This window comes from Carcharhinus amblyrhynchos, chromosome 14, assembly GCF_965287045.1.
Source record: "Carcharhinus amblyrhynchos chromosome 14, sCarAmb.v2.hapA, whole genome shotgun sequence".
NCBI classification, from domain to species: Eukaryota; Metazoa; Chordata; class Chondrichthyes; order Carcharhiniformes; family Carcharhinidae; genus Carcharhinus; species Carcharhinus amblyrhynchos.
Genome location: NC_137337.1, coordinates 58,784,543 through 58,803,847, shown reverse-complemented (window position 1 = coordinate 58,803,847; position 19,305 = coordinate 58,784,543). Strand labels below are relative to the sequence as shown.

The following is a 19,305-nucleotide window of genomic DNA, read 5'->3' as shown; positions in this document are numbered from 1 at the left end:
TGCTCCAGCTTATTCTACCCCTGCTCCTCCTGAAAACAGAAGCTCGTGAAAGAATGTATTACCTGCTCTGGTGATGCCTCGCCATCAGGTGGGTAAGGATGGATGGGACCATAAGATTCAGAGACTGGGTCAGTTGAAAATTTTAAAACTGAATTTATTAGATGTTTGTTAAGCATTGAAGGATATGGAAGCATAAAAGGTAAATTGAGTTGACATGTAGATCTGCCAAGATGTAACTAAATGGTGAAATAGGTTCAATGGAACTGAACTACTTCCTCCTATGTCTATAGGCTAGCATCTTTAGAAATGAAATAAAATCAGAAAGTACTGAAAATATTCAGCTAGTCTGGCTGCATCTGTGGAGAAAGAAACAAAGTTAACATTGCAAGTCATCTTAAAAAACCAAAGCAAAGTAGAAATTAGATGGGTCTTAGTTTGTTGCAAGGGAGAAGGGGAGGAGGAACAAAGCAAAGATAAAGGATAAGTGAAAAGTTGGGAGAAGTTAAATAACAAAGATGTCATGGAACAACAAGCAACGAGAGTGGTAATGGTTGTAATAAAGAAAACACCACTTTTGTGCCAAGTGAGTGTGAATGGCAGACTAATGAACAGCTCTGTCTGAAACAAAAGACATGAAAACCAAAATTTAGACTGGCACATGACAAAAAACAGAATCAAAATGGGGGAGAGATCACACGATCTGAAATTGTTGAACTAAATATTGAATCCAGGAGACTGTAAAGTGACCAATGGAAGATGGAGTGTTGTTCCTTGAGATCACATTGAGCTTCATTGGAACATTGCAGCAGGCTGAGGACAGAGATGTCAGCATGAGAGCAAGGTAGTGAATTAAAATGGCCAGCAACCAGAAGCTCAGGGTCACACTTGTAAACTGAGAACAGGTTTTGCAAAACAGTCACCCAATCTGTGTTTTGTCTCCCCGGTGTAGAGAAGACTGCACTGAGTACAGGATACAGTAGACCAAATTGAAAGAAGTACAAGTAATTTGCTGCTTCAACTGGAAGGAGTGTTTGGGGCCTTGGATAGTGAGGAGAGGAGATAAAAGGCCAGGTATAAAAACCTCTGCAATTACATGGGTAGATGTTGTAGGGAGGGGATGAGGTATTGGGGTGACCTAGGAATAGACCAGGTGTCCCTTCAGAATGCAGACAGGAGAGGGGTAGAAATGTTTATTGGTGGCATAATTTTGATGCAGCAGAAATGGCAAGAATGATCCTTTGAAAATGGAGGCTGGTGGGATAAGAAGTGAGAACAAAGAGTCTGGGTCAGTGGAGAAGGGTGAGAGCAGAAGTTCAGGAAATGAGTTGGACGTGGTTGAGGGTCCTCTCAACCACATTGAGGATCCTCAGTTGAGGATAAAGGAATACATGTCAGAAGCACCATCATGGAAGGTAGCATCATCAGAACAGATACAACAGAGGCAGAGAAACTGGGAGAATGGAATGAAATCCTTACAGGTGGTAGGGTGTGAAGAAACATAGTTAAGGTAGTTCTGGGAGTCAATGTGCTAATAATGAATAGTAGACAGCCTATCCCCAAAATGGAGACAGAAAAGTTGAGGAAGGGAAGTGTCACAGATGAACCATATTGAGGTGACAGAAGGGAGAAATTGGAAGCAAAGTTAATGAAGTTTTCCTGTTCCAGACGAGAATAGGGTAACAGCACCAATACAGTCATTGACATACTAGAAAATGAGTTGCCCACCCCGATCCTGAGTAGAACTGCAACAAGGAATATTCCATATAACCCACAAAAAAGACAGGCATTACTAAGACCCATGTAGGTATCCATAGCAACATCTTATATTTGGAGGAAGTGAGATAAGTTAAAGGGAAAATTGTTCAGTCAGAGAACAAGTTGAGCCAGGCAGCGAAGGATGGATGGAGATTGTTCGGGCATCTGTTCAAGGGAGAAGCAGAGAGCGCTCAAACCATCTTGTAGAGGCTGAAGGTGTAAAGAGATTGAATGTCCATTGTGAAAGGGAGGTGGTTAAGGCCAGGAAATTGGAAATGTTGAAATAATGTAGACGTCAGAAGAGTTACAGATGGAGGTGGGAAGAGACTGGACTATGGGGAAAAAGACCAAGTCAAGCAGTAAGAAGTTCAGTGGGGCAGGAACAGGCTGAAATGATGAAACTACAGAGACAGTCCTATTTGTGGATTTTAGGAAGGAGGTCGAAGTTGGCTGTACAGGCTGAGAGACTATGAGATGGGAAGGACTCCAGAGGAGATGTAGTCAGTGACAGTCCTGGAAACGATGATGTTTATGGTGGAGTCATGGGCCAGCAGGGAGTAGGGAGAGATGTCAAAGACTTAGCAATCAACCTTTGCAAGGTAGAGGTTGGTATGCCAGACAATAAGCAAGACAGTGGCATAGTGGTAATGTCATTGGACTAATAATCCAGGCTAATACTCTGTGCACATGGGTTTAAAACCAGCTGATGGAATTTAAATTCAGTCAATAAATTTGGAATTGAAAGGTGACCATTAAACTTTCATAAGTTATCACAAAAACCCCAACTGGTTTGCTAATGCTTTTATGGAAGGAAATCTGTCTTCCTTCTCCAGTCTGACCTACATGTGGAATTGCCCTCTGAAATGGCCTAGGAAGCTACTCAGTTCAAGGGAAATTTAGGACTGGGCAACAAATGATGGCCTTGCCCAGATCCCAGGAAATAATAAATTAAAAACTATCAATGACAGCATCACCTTTGTGTCAGGGTTAAACCTGAGAGAGCAGCAAGTTCAGAGGGGACAGGTTAGGGTGGATGAGGGGAGCAGAGAAATTAGGAGAGTCAATGTCACTGACAGTTCTCCATGAAGAGATTAAGAGTGGATAAGAGGCTAGCAAGAGAGGTTAAAGTGGAAGGAGAGGTCCAGGTGGAAGGAGAACATTGGAAGTGGATGAAAAAGTTCGCCGGTCAGGGGAAGATTTCTGGCCCAAGAAATGAGTGTTGAGACAAAGACGATGAAAAGGGGGCTTTATGTTGTGCCAAGCTCAAAATTCACTGAGGTGGGAGCATAAGGGAATAAAACTGAATCCTTTGCTAAGGTCAGATTGTTTAGTGCCAGAAAAGGAAAGTCCAAGATTATTGTGAATACACAGCAAGGGTTGATATTAGAAGATGGAGTCAGATGGAAATGAAGGGGAAGGAGAATCTGAAGGAGAGTTGGCACCCACGAGCTGTTGGAGCTTCTTAATGTTTGAACGGAAGAGTAAAAGTTTTTGTTAAGGCATCGGATGCGATGAAGGATGAAGTGAAACTGTGAACCAGGACCACTTTGAGATGAGGTGAGTTGCTGCTGCTGGAGAGAGAGGTCGATTGTATTGATGTGGTGGTGCACAGCAGTGATTGTAGATCTCAGGATATGGAAAAACAGCAGTTCGAGGAACGTTGTATGTCTGGAGAGTCCTGAAATCCTGGATGGGCTCAAAACATGAAGGATGGAACTTCAGCTGGAACCCACGTGGAATAGGTCGGAGCCAGAGACAGTCACTGAGGAAAGAAATATGGCTATGAGAGCGAGTTTTGGCAAACATCAAGAGGAAATGATATGCAATTATGGTAAACATGGTGAAAGAGACATACAAAAATCCCATCAGAGAGAAAAGCAGAACTTCTTCAAGGTAGCTATACCTGGAAAAAAAAATGTCAATGAATTAATTGCTAAAATAAAAATAAAATGCTCCAGATGATGGAGATCTGAAATAAAATAGAAAATGCTGGAAAAACTCAGCAGGTCCGGCAGCATCTATAAAGAAACAAACAGAGTTAAAATTTCAAGTCAAATATGAGTTCTTCATAACAAAAGGAGGGTAGGAATGTAATGGGTCTTATTGCATTGAAAGCAGGAAAGTGGCGGAATAACAAAAGAGAAGATTGCATAGCTTAGAGGGCAGGAGAGATTAAATGACAAAGATGTCATGGTACAAAAGATAAAGGGATTGGTAATGATTGTAGCAAACAAGCAAAGCATTAGTCCAGAGTGAATATGAATGGCAGAATTTTTTTTTAATTCTTTCATGAGATTTAAGTGTCATTAGCTAGGCTAGCATTTATTACTCATCCCTACTTATCCTTGCGAATCTAGTGGTGAGCCACTTTCTTGAGTGCGGACCATGTGGTGCAGTTAGACCCATAATGCTGATGGAGCGAATTCCAGGATTTTGAATCAACAACAATGAAGGAACAACAATATAGTTCCATGTCAGGATGTTGTCTAGCTTGGATGGGAACTGGTGTTATTGAGGTTCTGGGTTTGGGAGGTCTATTGAAGGAGTCTTGGTGAGTTGCTGCAGTGCATCTTGATGGTACACACTGCTGCCATTGTGTTTTAGTGGTGGAGGGAATGAATATTTAAGCTGGTAGATGGGGTGCCATTCAAGCAAGATGTTTAGTCCTGAATGGTATCAAGCTTCTGGAGCAATGCTGGAGCTGCACTCATCCAGGAAAGTGAAGAGTATTGAATCATATTCCCAACTTGTACCTTGTAGATGGTGCTCTGGCTTTGGGCAGTCAGGAATTCCCAACTTCTAATGAACAGCTCTTACTGAAAACGAAAAAAATCAAATAAGCACTTGGCAAAAAACAAGAAAAAAAACAAATGGGGGACAGAGTTCATGATTTGAGATTGTTGAACTCATTGATCACAGGAGGTATAATGTCTGCCTTTTTACCTCCTCTCTGGTGTCACATGGCCATTTGTATTAGTTCTGTTGCTCTTTATTTTTATCAATGATCTGATGTAGGTTTCATAGCACAATCTACAATGTTTCCAGAAATACTAAGACTTGTGCGATGTCAGGACTATAGATGATGCTCAGCTCCTGGAGGCAGATTTTGAGGTTTCAGAACTAGCAAATGATATTTGTTGCAGAAAAATCCAGTGTTATGCATGTGGGCAGGGTGAATTAAAAATATTCATGCACTCTTCAGTTAAAAGTGAATGTGGAAAGAAAAGGAACTGAGCTTTACAATGGATAGATCTCAAATTCATAAAGCAAAAGAGCAAAAAGTGTGTTGGTTTGTATTTACAGTATAAGAAAAAACATACCACTTTATTCTTTCATATGACCTGGCAGAGGCATCAGTTTGAATATACAGTCTAGTTTTGATTATCTCACATTGTTCTTAGTTATCAGGGTAGGATAAAAGATCTGAGACTCAACACTTCATAGCAGTGTAGATGTAAAGATGATCTAACTGAGGATTATGATATAGTGACTGTACTAGAATCTGTCAGTTTGCTTCAGTTAATAAGGCTTGGAAAGACCAGGATGATAATTTAAGTTGCATAATATCTGGTCTAGATTAGATGCCAGTTGGTGGTTCACTTCCCAGAGAATAGTAAACCTTTGGAACAGACTGTTTCTAGATGGAGTGGGGATACTCTGCAGGAATTATGAGGCCAAATGGCATAAGAGAATTTGGGATGTGCCTGGGTGGGAGGCAGACTTAAGATGTAAAATGGGTGGAAACAGTTTCTGCCCAGTTTTCCTGCCAGAAAGATATTCACAAACCATTTATTCACCTCTAACAAACCGGAAATTAGCACCTGTTTTTTTTTGAGAGTACATTTCAGCCAAACAAAAGTACGACATAGGCTTTGCACGTGTGCACTTTAAGTATAGCAACAGCATCTAGACATGGGTTTCTCATTCCCTCGCTGAAGTATTTGTGTGTTTATATATACACACTAACCTGGTGGATTTGCTCATTCACAAACAGCTTACTTCCTTTAATTGACTTCATAATTGAGGGATATTAGTGTAAGGAGGTTTCCCAATGTCAGCATCAAGCTTTCCTAGAGTATTACAGGGCAGCTCAAACATAGAGTAAAGCTTCTGCTCACAATCACATACATTTGTACTTTGACTTCGCTGTTCAACAATCACCTCCCTGATTGATCATAGATTCTATCCAACTGCCCATGGGTTCCCTGGGCAATCTGGCCATAGGAAGTGGATAAATCTGCACCCAGTAGGAACTGGGCCGAGATTTCTAAAAGTCACCTTGCATGGAGCTCCTTTCTAGCAAATGGATAGAGACTTTGATCCAAGCAGCCTGGGCATGGGTGAAAAACCAAAGTGAAAATAAACAGTTTGCTTAGTCCATAATCTTAATCTATTCTCACCCGTATAGCTTTTATAGAGATTGTAAATTGAGAACAGCCACTAATGGTCAAGGGTTATGTTATGGCAAAGCAGGATTTCTGTTCAAATCACATCAGGAATTTGAGGAATCTTTGAGAGTCATGTACTTATAGACGGTCTCACGGAAACGCCGATCCCTGCTCAGCTTCTTGGCCGTCTCCTTCAGCTCCTCCACATTTTCTTCCCCTTCACCTTGGGGAACGATTAAAGAGTGGGAATTGGTCACTGAAACAAAGGTGTATATGGAAGGTGAGTGAACTCAGGCATCTCTGACCAGCTAATAGTCCCAGCAGCACTGCAGCTTAATGAGGAGCTGTTTATAAACAGTAACAATTTTGGTATAGAATTATATTGAAATTACAGTCCAGAAATAAGCCAGTGCAGGACTTTATGCTCCACATAAACCTCCTCCCACCCCACTTCATTACCCCATTTCAATATAACTTTCTATGCCTTTCTCCCTCATGTCATTATCCAGCCTCTTCTTAAACACACCTATGCTATTCATCTCAACAACCCTGTGGTAGCGGGTTCCACATTCTCACTATTCTGGATAAAGAAATTTCTTCTGAATTTTCTGTTGGATTTATTAGTGACTATTTTGTTGTGTGGCCCCTAGTTTTGAACTCCCCACGAGTGGAAATGTTTTCTCTAGATCTCCACTATCAAATCTTTTCATTAGCTTAAAGGCCTCCAGCAAGTCACTCCTCAGCCTTTTCTTTTCCAGAGAAAGGAGCCCCAGCCCAGTCAATATGTGTAACAATACATTCCAAGCTGCTTCATAGGAGGATTGGCAAAACTTGACACTGTGCCTAATAAAGGAAGATGAGGACTATTTTAAAGGCTTAACGTAATGTGTTCAGGTGCATTGGAGAAGCCAGTTTGAAGCAAAAGATCCTTTAAACATTCTTCAGCACTAAGCCTGAATGTACCAATGTCTAGCCTTCCTCCTCCACATAAAGATCTTTGAAAACCTAGTCTACTTAATCAGTTTGGTAGCAGTGCTCTCAGTTTTCCCTTGGGTGGGGAGGAGGGGCAATGACACCCGAATGGCTGAAGTTCTTTCTCCTGATTAGTATTACATAACCTTTCTGCTGAAATTGTGCATGTGAATACATCACTGGGGAGTCACGCTAAACAGAAACTTAACTATAAGTTTAGAGCTTTATTGATAGCCCATGGTACTCCACCATCCATCATGACATGTTAACTGTGACTTACAGAAGTCTCCAGACATCAGGAGGATAGCCAACTCTATTTGAATTTATACCTAAAAGATTTATCACTGATTCTTATCGCCTGTGATTGGTCACTTGACAAATCAATTCTCAGAGCCCTGCCTTCCCACTCCAGTTGGAAAGTGAACCAAATATTCCTTATCCAATTGGGTGGCTCTTGACTCTCAGTCAAATTTTATAATCAATAATCAAAAATATTTAAATAAAGTGAAAAAAAACCCTACTTTTTAAATGCCACAATGGTTTTCTTCTAGGATTGTTTGCAGGATAGAACAGGATTTGCGTTGTAGATATCTTTCCCATGCCATATATAGTTAAGACCCCAAATATAATTTTACAGAACACATGGGTGGAGCTTGAGCTTGAACTGCCTCACGCACAGTTACTGCTGTTCAATTGTGCCAGAGATTTTAAAAGATTGCTTTGTTATGTAGGAGATCTGTTGTCCAGTTTCCACAGAAACATTGGGAACCACTGCCAGTCCAGCCCTTGCTATACAATTTCCCACCTCCAAACAACTTGGCCAGTGACAGAACGTGGTACTGAAGGACTGCTGCACTGTCAGAGATGTTGTCTATCACATGAGCTGGAAAGTTGTGACTCTGTTTGCCCTGAAGTGGACATAAAAGATCCTGAAGTCATGGAAGGTGCTGTAGTAACACGGGTGTGTCTTTGTTTAGGTATTTGCATAATGGCACAGGATCTGCCTATTGGGAAGTTGACTACGGAAACATTTCCAGCAATGTTGTAATTCCATCTGCTGGTGGAAAGGCAGCAAAGCAAGCATTGGAAAAATCACCCTAACTTTCAGCAGCACCATCATGTGGTGATATTCCAGAATCAGATAATACAGCAAGGATCAGTGAGGAAAAGTCAAAAGGAACCTTATAGTTTGCAAGTAAACAAAGTTTTGTTGGGTGAGTTTTGTTCATAATCATGGGCAGTGGAAACTTTCGCAATCTCTGGGTGGAACCTTCTGTGTGGTCCCACCAGCAGCGGGGTGAATGGCGGATGGGAGAACCTAATTTGGTGTGCAGGTAAAAATCAGTTTCCCAATATTGGGATGAACTTTTGGAATTCTGTTCTCAGGACTTTAAAAGTGGGTTGAGCTTCCTGACAAGCAATGTCAGGAAGCCCTTTTACATACGTCAGCAAGTCTATTTAAAAGGCCACCTCACCAGAATTAAGTTTCCCGTCAAATTAAATTGCCCGCCATTCAGACATTCAGTTTTACAATAGCATGTAAGTGGCGTCCACCTGGTGAGGTAAACCTCTTCCAGGATTAATTGTGAGTTGCCACTGCTTTGACCTCTTTGGGGAGCATCTGTAAATACCAACCTTGCAGATGCATATTTAATGAATTTACCAGTGCATGATCTCACATGGTCAACCATCTATCCCCAACAGGAATCACTTCCACTTGCGCACCTACCGCCAAACCTAGACTTTCATCCTTTGATTCTGTGACAGGGTGTTGAATTTATATATTGGATGTAGTATGGGTTGACTTAAAGTTTCCGATGATGTTTCCAGTGGCAGCTCACCACTGTGAGAATTTGTTAATTTAGCACCATTGTATGTGCACCTCACAGTAAAGGTTTTCCTCTAAGCTTGTTTCATCAGGTACCACATATCAGGGTCAAACAGGAACAGCAACACACTGGTAATATGATTAGAACTTCCCACAGTTCTTCATAGGAGTGTTATCAAACAGAACGTGACAGTTGAGCAACATAAGGAAATATTTGAATTGATGACCAAAAGCTTGGTCAAAGAGATATTCTTCAAAGAATATTATTAAGGATGTAAAGATGCTGGGTTTGGACTGGGGTGGGCAGAGTAAGAAGTCTCATAACACCAGGTTAAAGTCTAACGGGTTTATTTGGAATCATGAGCTTTCAGAGCGCTGCTCCTTCATCAGGTGAGTGGAGAGGTGGGTTCACAAGCACAACATGTATAAACAGAGACTCACATGCAAGATAATGGTTGGAGTGCAAGTCTTTATAGGTAATCAAGTCTTTACAGGTACAGACAGTGCAAATGGAGAGAGGGATAATCACCTGTGATTTCCTGTAAAGATTCTCATTCCAACTATTACCTTGCAATTGTGTCTATCTATATATGCTGTGTTTGTGAACCCACTTCTCCACTCACCTGATGCAGGAGCAGTGCTCCGAAAGTTTGTGATTCCAAATAAACCTGTTGGACTTTAACCTGCTGTTGTGAGGCTTCTTATTATACAGGATGAAAGAGGGAATTTGAGAGCTTAGGCACAGCCAACAATGGTGTGAAGGTAATCAGGGATGCTGGAGAGATTAGCATTAGAGGAGCTCAGAAAATTCAGAGGGTTTTAGGGCTGGAGTAGCATCATGAATGGATCCTTCAGCCAGAATTGTATTTATAGAGGAGAAAAAGACAGACAGGAATGTATTAATATAGCCAGGAAAAAGTAGATGGACAAAGACCCAAAGACAAATCATGAGTGGGTCAACATGACAGTCAGAAATGTTGAGAAAATAAAGAGACAAAAAAGTCAAGGAACAGCATAGGGATGACCGAGAGATGAAAAGCCTTGTAAATCAAGAATAGGCTTTCAGTTGCACTGAATTCCAGGTCTTAGCAGTGAATGGATCATTCCATATTACATTATGTAGAATTTATAGCACAGAAACAGACTACTCAGCCCAACTGGGCCACACCTGTGTTTATGTTGTACATAAACTTCCTCCAACACCTCCTTATTGATCATCATCAACAAATCCTTATTTGTTTCTCCATCATGTATCCATCTTGTTCCCCCATAAGTGTGTCTGTGTTATTCATCCCTAATGCTCCACTCCATATTCTAACACCTCTCTTAGATAAATAAGTTTCTTCTAACTTTTGGGACAGTCTTATATTTATGAGTCCCCTAGTTTCACAAGTGAAAATGTTTGCTCTACATGTCTTAACCTCCTCAATTAGAATCATACAGTTCAGTAGGTTATTTGGTTGATTGTGCCTGTCCTGTTCCTCCAGGAACTGCAAAGTGTATTGTGAGATGTTAAAGATACCATGCATAATTTATTCTCTCTTTAAATATCTCTGCAACCAGTGACACTTCATATTTCCAAATACATTTACACCCACAGAATTCAGTTGGTTTGTCTCCAGCAAATGAACCAACCCTTGTTTCTTCCAATCAGTCCACGTTCTCTTTCCTCAGGTAATCCTTCCAATTTCTCTAGGGGAAGCTATTGTAATATGGTAATTGCCCAAGGATCCAACCTACATTGGCTCCCAATTATCCCAGTTTCAATTTAGTGGAGAGTGGCGACCCAGCTCCATATTCATCACCAGTACCAAGGACCAATAGGTTGCTGTAATATATCAAATTCTTTCACATCTTGTCCATGGAGAAAGACCAGCAGTGAATAGAATAGGCATGCTGACATGCTTAACCATAAATTAGACATCACATTCAATAATGTCCCAAGTTTGCAGTGATCAAAAATTGATGCAGTGCTGAATTTGACAAGGGACAAGTAAGTTGAAACACAGTTGTTTCTTCCCCTTGAGATTACGATACCCTGTAGCAACTTGATGAGCTGAGTGGCCTTCCCCTGCCAGACTCTGGCACATCACAATCCAAAGAGTATCAGACTGCAATTGGCAATTGATGGTTCAAACACAAGCATTCGAGCCAAACCATCCATGTTTTTTTTTCCCTGCCACAGACAGAGCTTGGAACCCAGCGTCCTCTTCTCCATTTGTTGGCAGATGAAATTCAGCAGTGGAATGCTTCACTGGTGAGAGCCCCTGTGAATTGAGCTGTAACAGTTCCGCATCCGCCACTCACCGCGAATCACCGCCACTCCTGTCTTATGCTTCTGCTGCTATCCTCAGTGATCGAAACCTGCCGCATGCTGAAGGAGAGAAACATGGCGACTGGCAATGACGTTGAATAGAAGAGGCCCATTAGACTCAATTCAATTACCAAATGCATCGATAACCCAGCCTGTGGGCCGAGGCAGACCTAATATCACCAAAAGCATTCCCATCCAAACATGGTTGGTGTCATAGAGCGTAAAAAATACAATCCATTACAGGAGCCATGCTGCAGTACAATAGAGTTAGTATACATTAGGGAGTGTGAATTGGGAGAGTAGGAAGGGTGATGTGAGAGAAGGGAGGAGTGAGGAGGAGCTTGGGGATGAATGTGAAAAGAGAGAGTGTGTGAATAGCAGAAGAAATGAGCACAAACTGGGGAGAAGAGTTGAAGCTGCAAGGGAGGGAGCTACGGGTGGTGTGGGTGGAGACATGGTACAAATTCAAGGGGGGGTGGGTGGTGAGATAAACATGGCCTGAGCCCAAGGGAAGGGGAGGGGGTGGCATGTAGGTATGGGAGAGACCGCAGAGAACATGGCGACATAGAGATAGAGCGCGCAGAGGGGCAGGGGAGCGTGTGCTGGGAGGTGGGGAGGGAGCACGGGTGACGGGAGTACGTGCGGAGGAGTGGGGAGGGAGCGCGCAGGCGGGGGGAGGGAGCACGCAGGCGGGGGGAGGGAGCACATGGGGGGGAGGGGTGGAGCGCGGGAGGCGGGAGCACGGGGGGAGAGAGCACAGAGTGTGGGGGAGAGAGCGCGGAGCACGGTGGGGGGAGAGCACGGAGCACAAGGGGGAGACGGTGGAGCGCCGGGGTGAGAGAGCACAGAGCACGGGGTTGAAAGAACGCAGAGTGCGGAGGGTGAAAGAGCACAGAGCGTGGGGGGGGTGAGAGCGCAAGGAGTGAGAGAGCGTGGGGTGTGAGAGAGCGCAGGGTGAGAGAGTGTGGAGGGATGAGAGCACGGGGGATAAGAGAACATGGGGGGATGAGAGCGCACGGGGGTGAGAGAGAGCACGGGGGGTGAGAGCATGGGGGTTGAGAGAGCACGGGGGGAGTAAGAGAGTGCGGGGTGGGGGATAGCAGGATAGGGCATGCAGACAGGGGGTGGGAGGGAGCGCAGGGTGGAGGATGGGCAGAGGAACACAGCGCCGAGCACTTGGGGGAGGGAGATTGGAGTGTGGGGGGAGAGACCTTGGAGCGCAGGGAGGAGACAGAGTGGAACGCAGGGGGAGGAGAGTGCGGGGCGCGGGGGGAGAGTGCAGAGGGAGGAGAGCGCGGGGCGCGGGGGGAGGAGAGGGTAGGAGGGCACGGGGCGCAGGGGGGAGGTGGGCGCGGGGGGCACGGGGGGAGAGAGGAGGGCGCGGGCGCCAAGGGGAGGCCGCGGGCGCAGGCACCGAGGGGAGTCCAAGGGCGCGGGCGCTGAGGGGAGTCCAAGGGTGCCGAGGTGAGGGCGCGGGCGGCCAGGCGAGGCAGTGGGCTGAGAGGGCAGAATCTGGGGACGGAAGGCGGAATGTGGGTGGAGAGAAAACTAGATGCCAGCGTCGGGAGATTGAAAAATGCTGGGGACGGTGAAATGCAGGGGTGAAGAGAGGGCAGAATGGGGGGGTAGCGGGGAGGGGGAATGCGGGGTGGGAGGGAGTGGCCAGAATGTGAGGGATGGATGTGGTGGGGTGGCGAGTGCCGGATTTGGAGGGAGAGATGGAACTGTTGAGGGGTAAGGAGTGTGGGAACTGTCCATGAGAAGGGGTGGGAAGAGTTCAAGCTGCACAAGGGTAGCGGAGGGGTAGAGATGGGAGCTGAGTGGAAATTGGGGTGTTAGAAGCTTGAATTTTCTTGTCACCAGCACGGAAATGGTGGCTGAGTCCAGAAATCCTGTTTTCCGCCACCAGCATGCCTTTTCCTAGTTTTGTGGGAGCAGGATTGGTGTCGGGCCAGGGCATGCATGCATGCTTTACGGCAGCTGGCCATTGATACCATTAATTGCCTCCATTGAAGTGGGATTTTAATAAGCCAGTAATGTAAAACTCGAAGTATGCGTATTAGATCAGGTAAGAGCTGATTTTACCCCCACAAGCAAGGGAGAAGATTGCAGGGGCTCTGACCCAAATTTTGAATTCCTCTCCCAAAGGGGAGGTGCCAGGCGACTGGAGAACAGCTAATGTGGTTCCATTATTTGAGAAGGGTTGTAGAGAAAAAACAGAGAACTACAGACCACTGAGTCTCAAGTCAGTAGTAGGGAAAGTATTGGAAAAATTTCTGAAGGAGAGCATCTCCACTTGGAGAGGCAAGGCTTGATCAGGCATAGTCAGCATGGTTTTGTCAGAAGGAGGTCATACCTAACAAATTTGATTGAATTATTTGAGGAGGTGACCAGGTGTGTAGTTGAGAGTAGTGCAATCGATGTAGTTTATGTGGGTTTCAGCAAAGCCTTTGAAAGGTCCCACATGGGAGACTTGCAAAGAAGGTAAATTCACCTGGGATACAGGGTAATTTGATGAAGTGGATTCAAAATTGGCTCAGTTGTAGGAGACAAAGGATGATGACACTGTGTTGCTTTAGTGACTGGAAGCCAGTGTCCAATAGAGTACCACATGAATCTGCACTGGGTACCCTGTTATTTGTCATTTATATGAATGACATTGATGACAATGTGGTGGGGGAGGGCGGGATAAGATTAGTAGATTTGCGGATGACACAAAGATTGGCCGGGTGGTTAACAGTGAAAGTGTCGGGCTACAAGAAGACATAGAATGGAGAGATAAGTGGCAGATGGAATTTAACTCTGAAAAGTGCGAGATGATACATTTTGGAAGAAGTAATTTGACAGGGAAATATTCAATGCATGGTAGGACCCTCAGAATTTCTTTGGAACAAAGGGACCTTGGAATGTTTGTCCACAGACCTCTGAAGGCAGAAGGGTATATTAGCATAGTGGTGAAAAAGCATATGGGACACTGTCATAATCAATCGAGATGTGGAGATGCTGACGTTGGACTGGGGTAAGCACAGTAAGAAGTCTCAAAACACCAGGTTAAAGTCAGTGAAGGGGCAGTGCTCCAAAAGCTTGTGGCTTGTGCTACCAAATAAACAAATAAGGCCTTCTACAAATATGTGAAAAGTAAAAGGATGAGAAGAGAAGGGATAGGACCTATAAAAGGTGAAGGGGGAAAAGTCTGTGTGGAACCGGAAGAAATGGCAGAGGTGCTTAATGAGTACTTTGCCTCAGTATTCACGGTGGAAAGTGATCTGGGAGGTTGTACTACAGGTTTGCGGCAGTCTGGAAAGATTGAGTATGTGGATGTTAAGGAAGAGGATGTGTTAGAACTTTTAAACTCTATCAAGATAGACAAGTCGCCAGCACTGGATGGGATGTACCCCAGGTTACTGTGGGAGGTGAGGGAAGTGATTGCAGAGCCCCTGGCGATGATCTTTGCGTCGTCGATGGAGACGGGAGAGGTTCCAGAGGATTGGAGGATTGCGGATGTGGTTCCTATTTTCAAGAAAGGGAACAGGGATAGCCCAGGAAATTGTGGATGGGTCTTTTTCTGCAGTGGAGTGCCCCAGGGATCTGTTCTAGGACCCTTGCTGTTTGTCATTTTCATAAATGACCTGGATGAAGGAGTGGAGGGATGGGTTAGTAAGTTCGCAGATGATACGAAGGTTGGTGGTGTTGTGGATGGTCTGGAGGGATGTCAGAAGTTGCAGCGGGACATAGATAGGATGCAAGACTGGGCAGAGAAGTGGCAGATGGACTTCAACGCAGATAAATGTGTAGTTGTCCATTTTGGCAGGACCAATGGGATGAAGGAATACAATATCAAGGGTAGGAATCTTAGCTGTGTTGAAGAGCAGAAGGATCTTGGGGTCCGGGTCCACAGGACTCTTAAATCGGCCTCGCATGTGGAGGATGTGGTCAAGAAGGCATATGGTGTACTGGCCTTCATCAATCGAGGGATTGAGTTTAGGAGTCAGGAGGTAATGCTGCAACTTTATAAGACCCTTGTCAGACCCCACTTGGAGTACTGTGCTCAGTTCTGGTCGCCTCACTATAGGAAGGACGTGGAAACTATTGAAAGGGTGCAGAGGAGATTTACAAGGATGTTGCCTGGATTGGGAGGCATGCCTTATGAAGATAGGTTGAGGGTGCTGGGACTCTTCTCCCTGGAAAGACGAAGGTTGAGAGGCGACCTGATAGAGGTTTATAAGATGTTGAGAGGAATAGATAGGGTGGATTCTCAGAGGCTATTTCCCCGGGCTGAAATGGTCGCTACGAGAGGACACAGATTTAAGGTGCAGGGAAGCAAGTACAGAGGAGATGTTAGGGGTAAGTTTTTCACTCAGAGGGTGGTGAGTGAATGGAATTGGCTGCCGTCGGTGGTGGTGGAGGTGAACTCGCCGGGGTCTTTTAAAAGACTTCTGGATGAGTATATGGGATCTAATGGGATTGGGGGTTCTCGATAGGTCTATGGCTTAGTAGGTATAGAAGTGATCGGCGCAACTTGTGGGCCGAAGGGCCTGTTTGTGCTGTAGTGTTCTATGTTCTATAAACCTTTTGGACTTTGAACTACAGACCACTGAGTCTCACATTATTGCTTAATCAATTGAGGCATAGATTACAAAAGCAGCAAAGTCATGTTGGAGTTGCATAGGACTTTGTTGAGGTCATAGCTAGAGTGGTGTGTGCAGTTTTGGTTGCCACAATATAGGATGTGATTGCACTGTCGGGGGTGTAAAGGAGATTCACCAGGATGCTGCCTGGGATGGAACATTTAAATTATGAAGAGAGGTTGGATAGGCTTGCGTTGTTTTGTTGCAGCAAAAAAGACTGAGGGGTGACCTGATCAAGGTGTACAAGATTGTGAGGGTCATGGAAAGAGTGGATAAGGAGCAACTGTTCCCATTAGTTGAAGGGTCAGTCACAAGGGAACATAGGTTCAAGGTAAGAGGCAGGAGGTTTAGGGGGGATATGAGGAAAAAATTTTTTACCCAGAGGGTTGTGACAGCGTGGAATGTGCTGCTTGGGAGGTTGGTAAAGGTATGTTGCCTCACATCCTTTATGAAGTACCTGGATGAGTATTTGGCACATTATAACATTCAGGGCTATGGTCCAAGTGCTGGCAGATGGGATTAAGTAGAAGTTCAGATGTTTCTAGTGTGTCAATAGGCTGAAGGACTCCTTCTGCACTGTATAATTCTGTGCTGGTCTACAAATTTATAAATCCTGTGAAGTTTTAACAAAATAATCTGTGCTTGATATTTCATTTTCTTGACAGAAGCCTGAAAGCTGTATTTATAGGATTCCTGCTGCATTTACAGTCTAACAATGGCCATTGGCCTTTTTCCATGAAAGCCACTCGGTTAGCTGGGTTTGAGGCATTAAGGCTAAAGGATATTACATGGAGGGCATGTGTTGGCACCAGGTTAGCATTGAGGCTGTAAGGTGCCATGGGATGAGTGGTGGAAGAGGGTGGCAAGGGAGTGTCTGAGGGGCTATTGAGGTATTGGGTAGGAGCATGAGTTGGCATTGGCGAGTGTGCGGAGGTGCTGGGTGAGGGCTGGAGGGATGTTTTTAGTTTTCATCATTATTTCATTAAATTCAACAATGTGAAGGAGCATAGAGGTCTACTGCCCAGTCCACCTCTGTACACAGCAGCCTCTTGCGCTCATCCTGGGGTGGCTGGCCTCACTCTTAATCCAGCCTGCCCACTTGGAACAGTCAAGCTGTATTCAGAAAGAGCTGAAACTCCTCAGAAAGGGTTTTCCTCACAACCTTCCACCACATCAGATGTTATTTTGACTATGAGCTCAGCTAAGGTGGTGACAATTCCCGTGCCTGGTTGCCTTTTCATTATTGACAAATTTACAGACTTCATTCAGGCCTTGAGTTTGTTGAGTTCTGTTGTTTGAACGTCTGTGTCAGGTTTTCCTGAAGCAGATTAGCCAGTTTCTACCTTTGCCCAAACACAAGTTGCAACAAAAACTGCTGCATCATCGTCTGGTGACCAGGGAAACCCATGATCCAATTTGTTCCATTTTTAACTGAGCATCCAGCAGCTGTTGTCAGGAAGTCTGGGCTTCAGGGAGTTTTCATCAACAAAGTCAACAAGAGAGAATAACAACCTGCATTTATATAATGCCCTTAAATGTCTCAACACAATTCAGAGGAGCACAGTCAATCAAATTATACCATAAATCACATAAAGCAATATTTAGTGAGAAGACTAAAAACTTGGCCAAAGGGATAAGTTTTAAGGAGCATCATAAATGAGATAAAGGTGGTGAGTTAGAGAAGTTTAGGGAGAGAATTCCAGAGCTTAGGGCCCCATAGAATAGAATCCCTACAGTGCAGAAGAGACCGTTTGGCCCATCAAGTCTGCACCGACAACAATCCCACTCATTCCCTGACCCCACATATTTACCCTGTTAATCCCTCTGATACTAATGGACAATTTAGCATGGTCAATCCACTAACCCGCACATCTTTGGACTGTGGGAGGAAACCACAGCACCCAGGGGAAACCCACCCTGACATGGGAGAATGTGCAAACTCCAAACAGACAGCAATTTCAGCCGGGAATCGAACCCAGATCTCTGTCGCTGTGAGATAGCAGTGCTAACCACTGTGCCACTGTGCTGCCCCAACAACCGAAGACACAGGTACCAATTGTGGAGCAATTAAAATTGGGCTATTCAACAGAATTAGACAAGCGCTGATATCTTGGAAGATTGTGCAACTGGAAGAGTTTCCAGAGCTGGGAATGCTGAAGTCATGAAGGGATTTGAAAACAGGGATGGGAATTTTAAAATTAAGGAATGAAGTAAGAAAGATTGTATTAGAAAGTCAATGGAAATTAAAATCATAAAATGGAAACATGATACTAGTGCTGCAGAAAGGGCCATGCTGTTTTTCTTTCATTCTTTTATGACACTCACTGGCAATCCAGACTGAAGTCAGCCTCTTACAGCCTGGGGCGATGGGTAATTGGGCAATTTTCTCTACTGCCCAAAATAACAGGCTAGGAGTTGGAGAAACTGGGACATCCCACCTGGATTTTGCAGTCTGCAACGTAGAATCCTCAATTGCATACTTAACCAGCCTTAGGCCATTTGCAGTTTTGTCTGGTCAATCAGACCTTTAATGGGTGCCACTGAATCAGCCTAGGTCCTTCAACACTGCTCACTCCAGCCCCAGTTTTTGACTACCAGCAGCCCGCAATTCAAGCACAAAATGAGTATTTGTGAGTTAAAATTATCCCTGGTGAGTGTTCCAGGCTTTTCAATCACAGGAGATTCACAATTAAACCCCAACCCAACTGCAGCCCTTACAATTGGTGAACCCGTACTGAGTCACTATCCCCAACCTTAAGTGTGAAAGCCAATTATACCAAACCCACCACCACCACTCCCTATCCCCCCAATCCAATACTGTTGCCCAAGATGCAATCAACACAGACTGGGGAATGGAACATTGACCTTCCCTTTGGCTCACTGGATAAACTTACATGCAATGGCAGTGGGAGGACAAAGAGTGGGACACAGTATGACCATTTCAACTGTTAATGTCTTGCAAAATAAATTGGAACTAGTCTTTTAGTATGGTTCATCTACTGACATAAAGGGGGCGACCTTACCCTCTCATTCCACCGGCTAATGGGTGGGGTGAGCCAGTAAGATTGTGAGAGAGCCACGAAATCATGTTCATGCCCAATTTCTTGCTTTTCACAATCTTACTGGCACCAGATATCCATTGTGGGTGCAAGGCTGATCTAAATATTTAAATGCTATTTAAAACAGTATTTAAATATTAGAAGTGAGCCTGGGCCAGAGTCGTCCAGGTTCGCTTATCTCTGTGGCCTTGCTGATGAATGTTCCTTCTGGTGAGGATCATATATGGTCCCCATCAATGGGAACCAGATGTGATGGCCTTGCTGGTAGAACTGGCAGTTTGACACCAGGCAATGCCATGGAGACAGGGCAAACTGGAGGTAAGCTGTTCGTGGGGGTAACACTGTTGCACATTATGCAACA

General features: G+C 44.5%; 1 protein-coding gene across 2 annotated transcripts in view; it reads right to left on the bottom strand.

Annotated features, from left to right (window-relative positions):
* Positions 1-6,247: 6,247 nt before the first annotated feature.
* Positions 6,248-19,305, bottom strand: part of plekhd1 (pleckstrin homology domain containing, family D (with coiled-coil domains) member 1) — an 83,281-nt gene continuing 70,223 nt past the window's right edge. Inside the window, exon 13 of one of the 2 annotated variants that reach the window (XM_080202012.1) lies at positions 6,248-6,399. In XM_080202012.1, coding sequence (XP_080058138.1) covers positions 6,248-6,399 — 152 coding nt within the window. Of the gene's footprint in view, positions 6,400-11,232; positions 11,318-19,305 lie in introns of those variants that run through there. The other variant, XM_080202013.1, reaches the window with a different exon arrangement.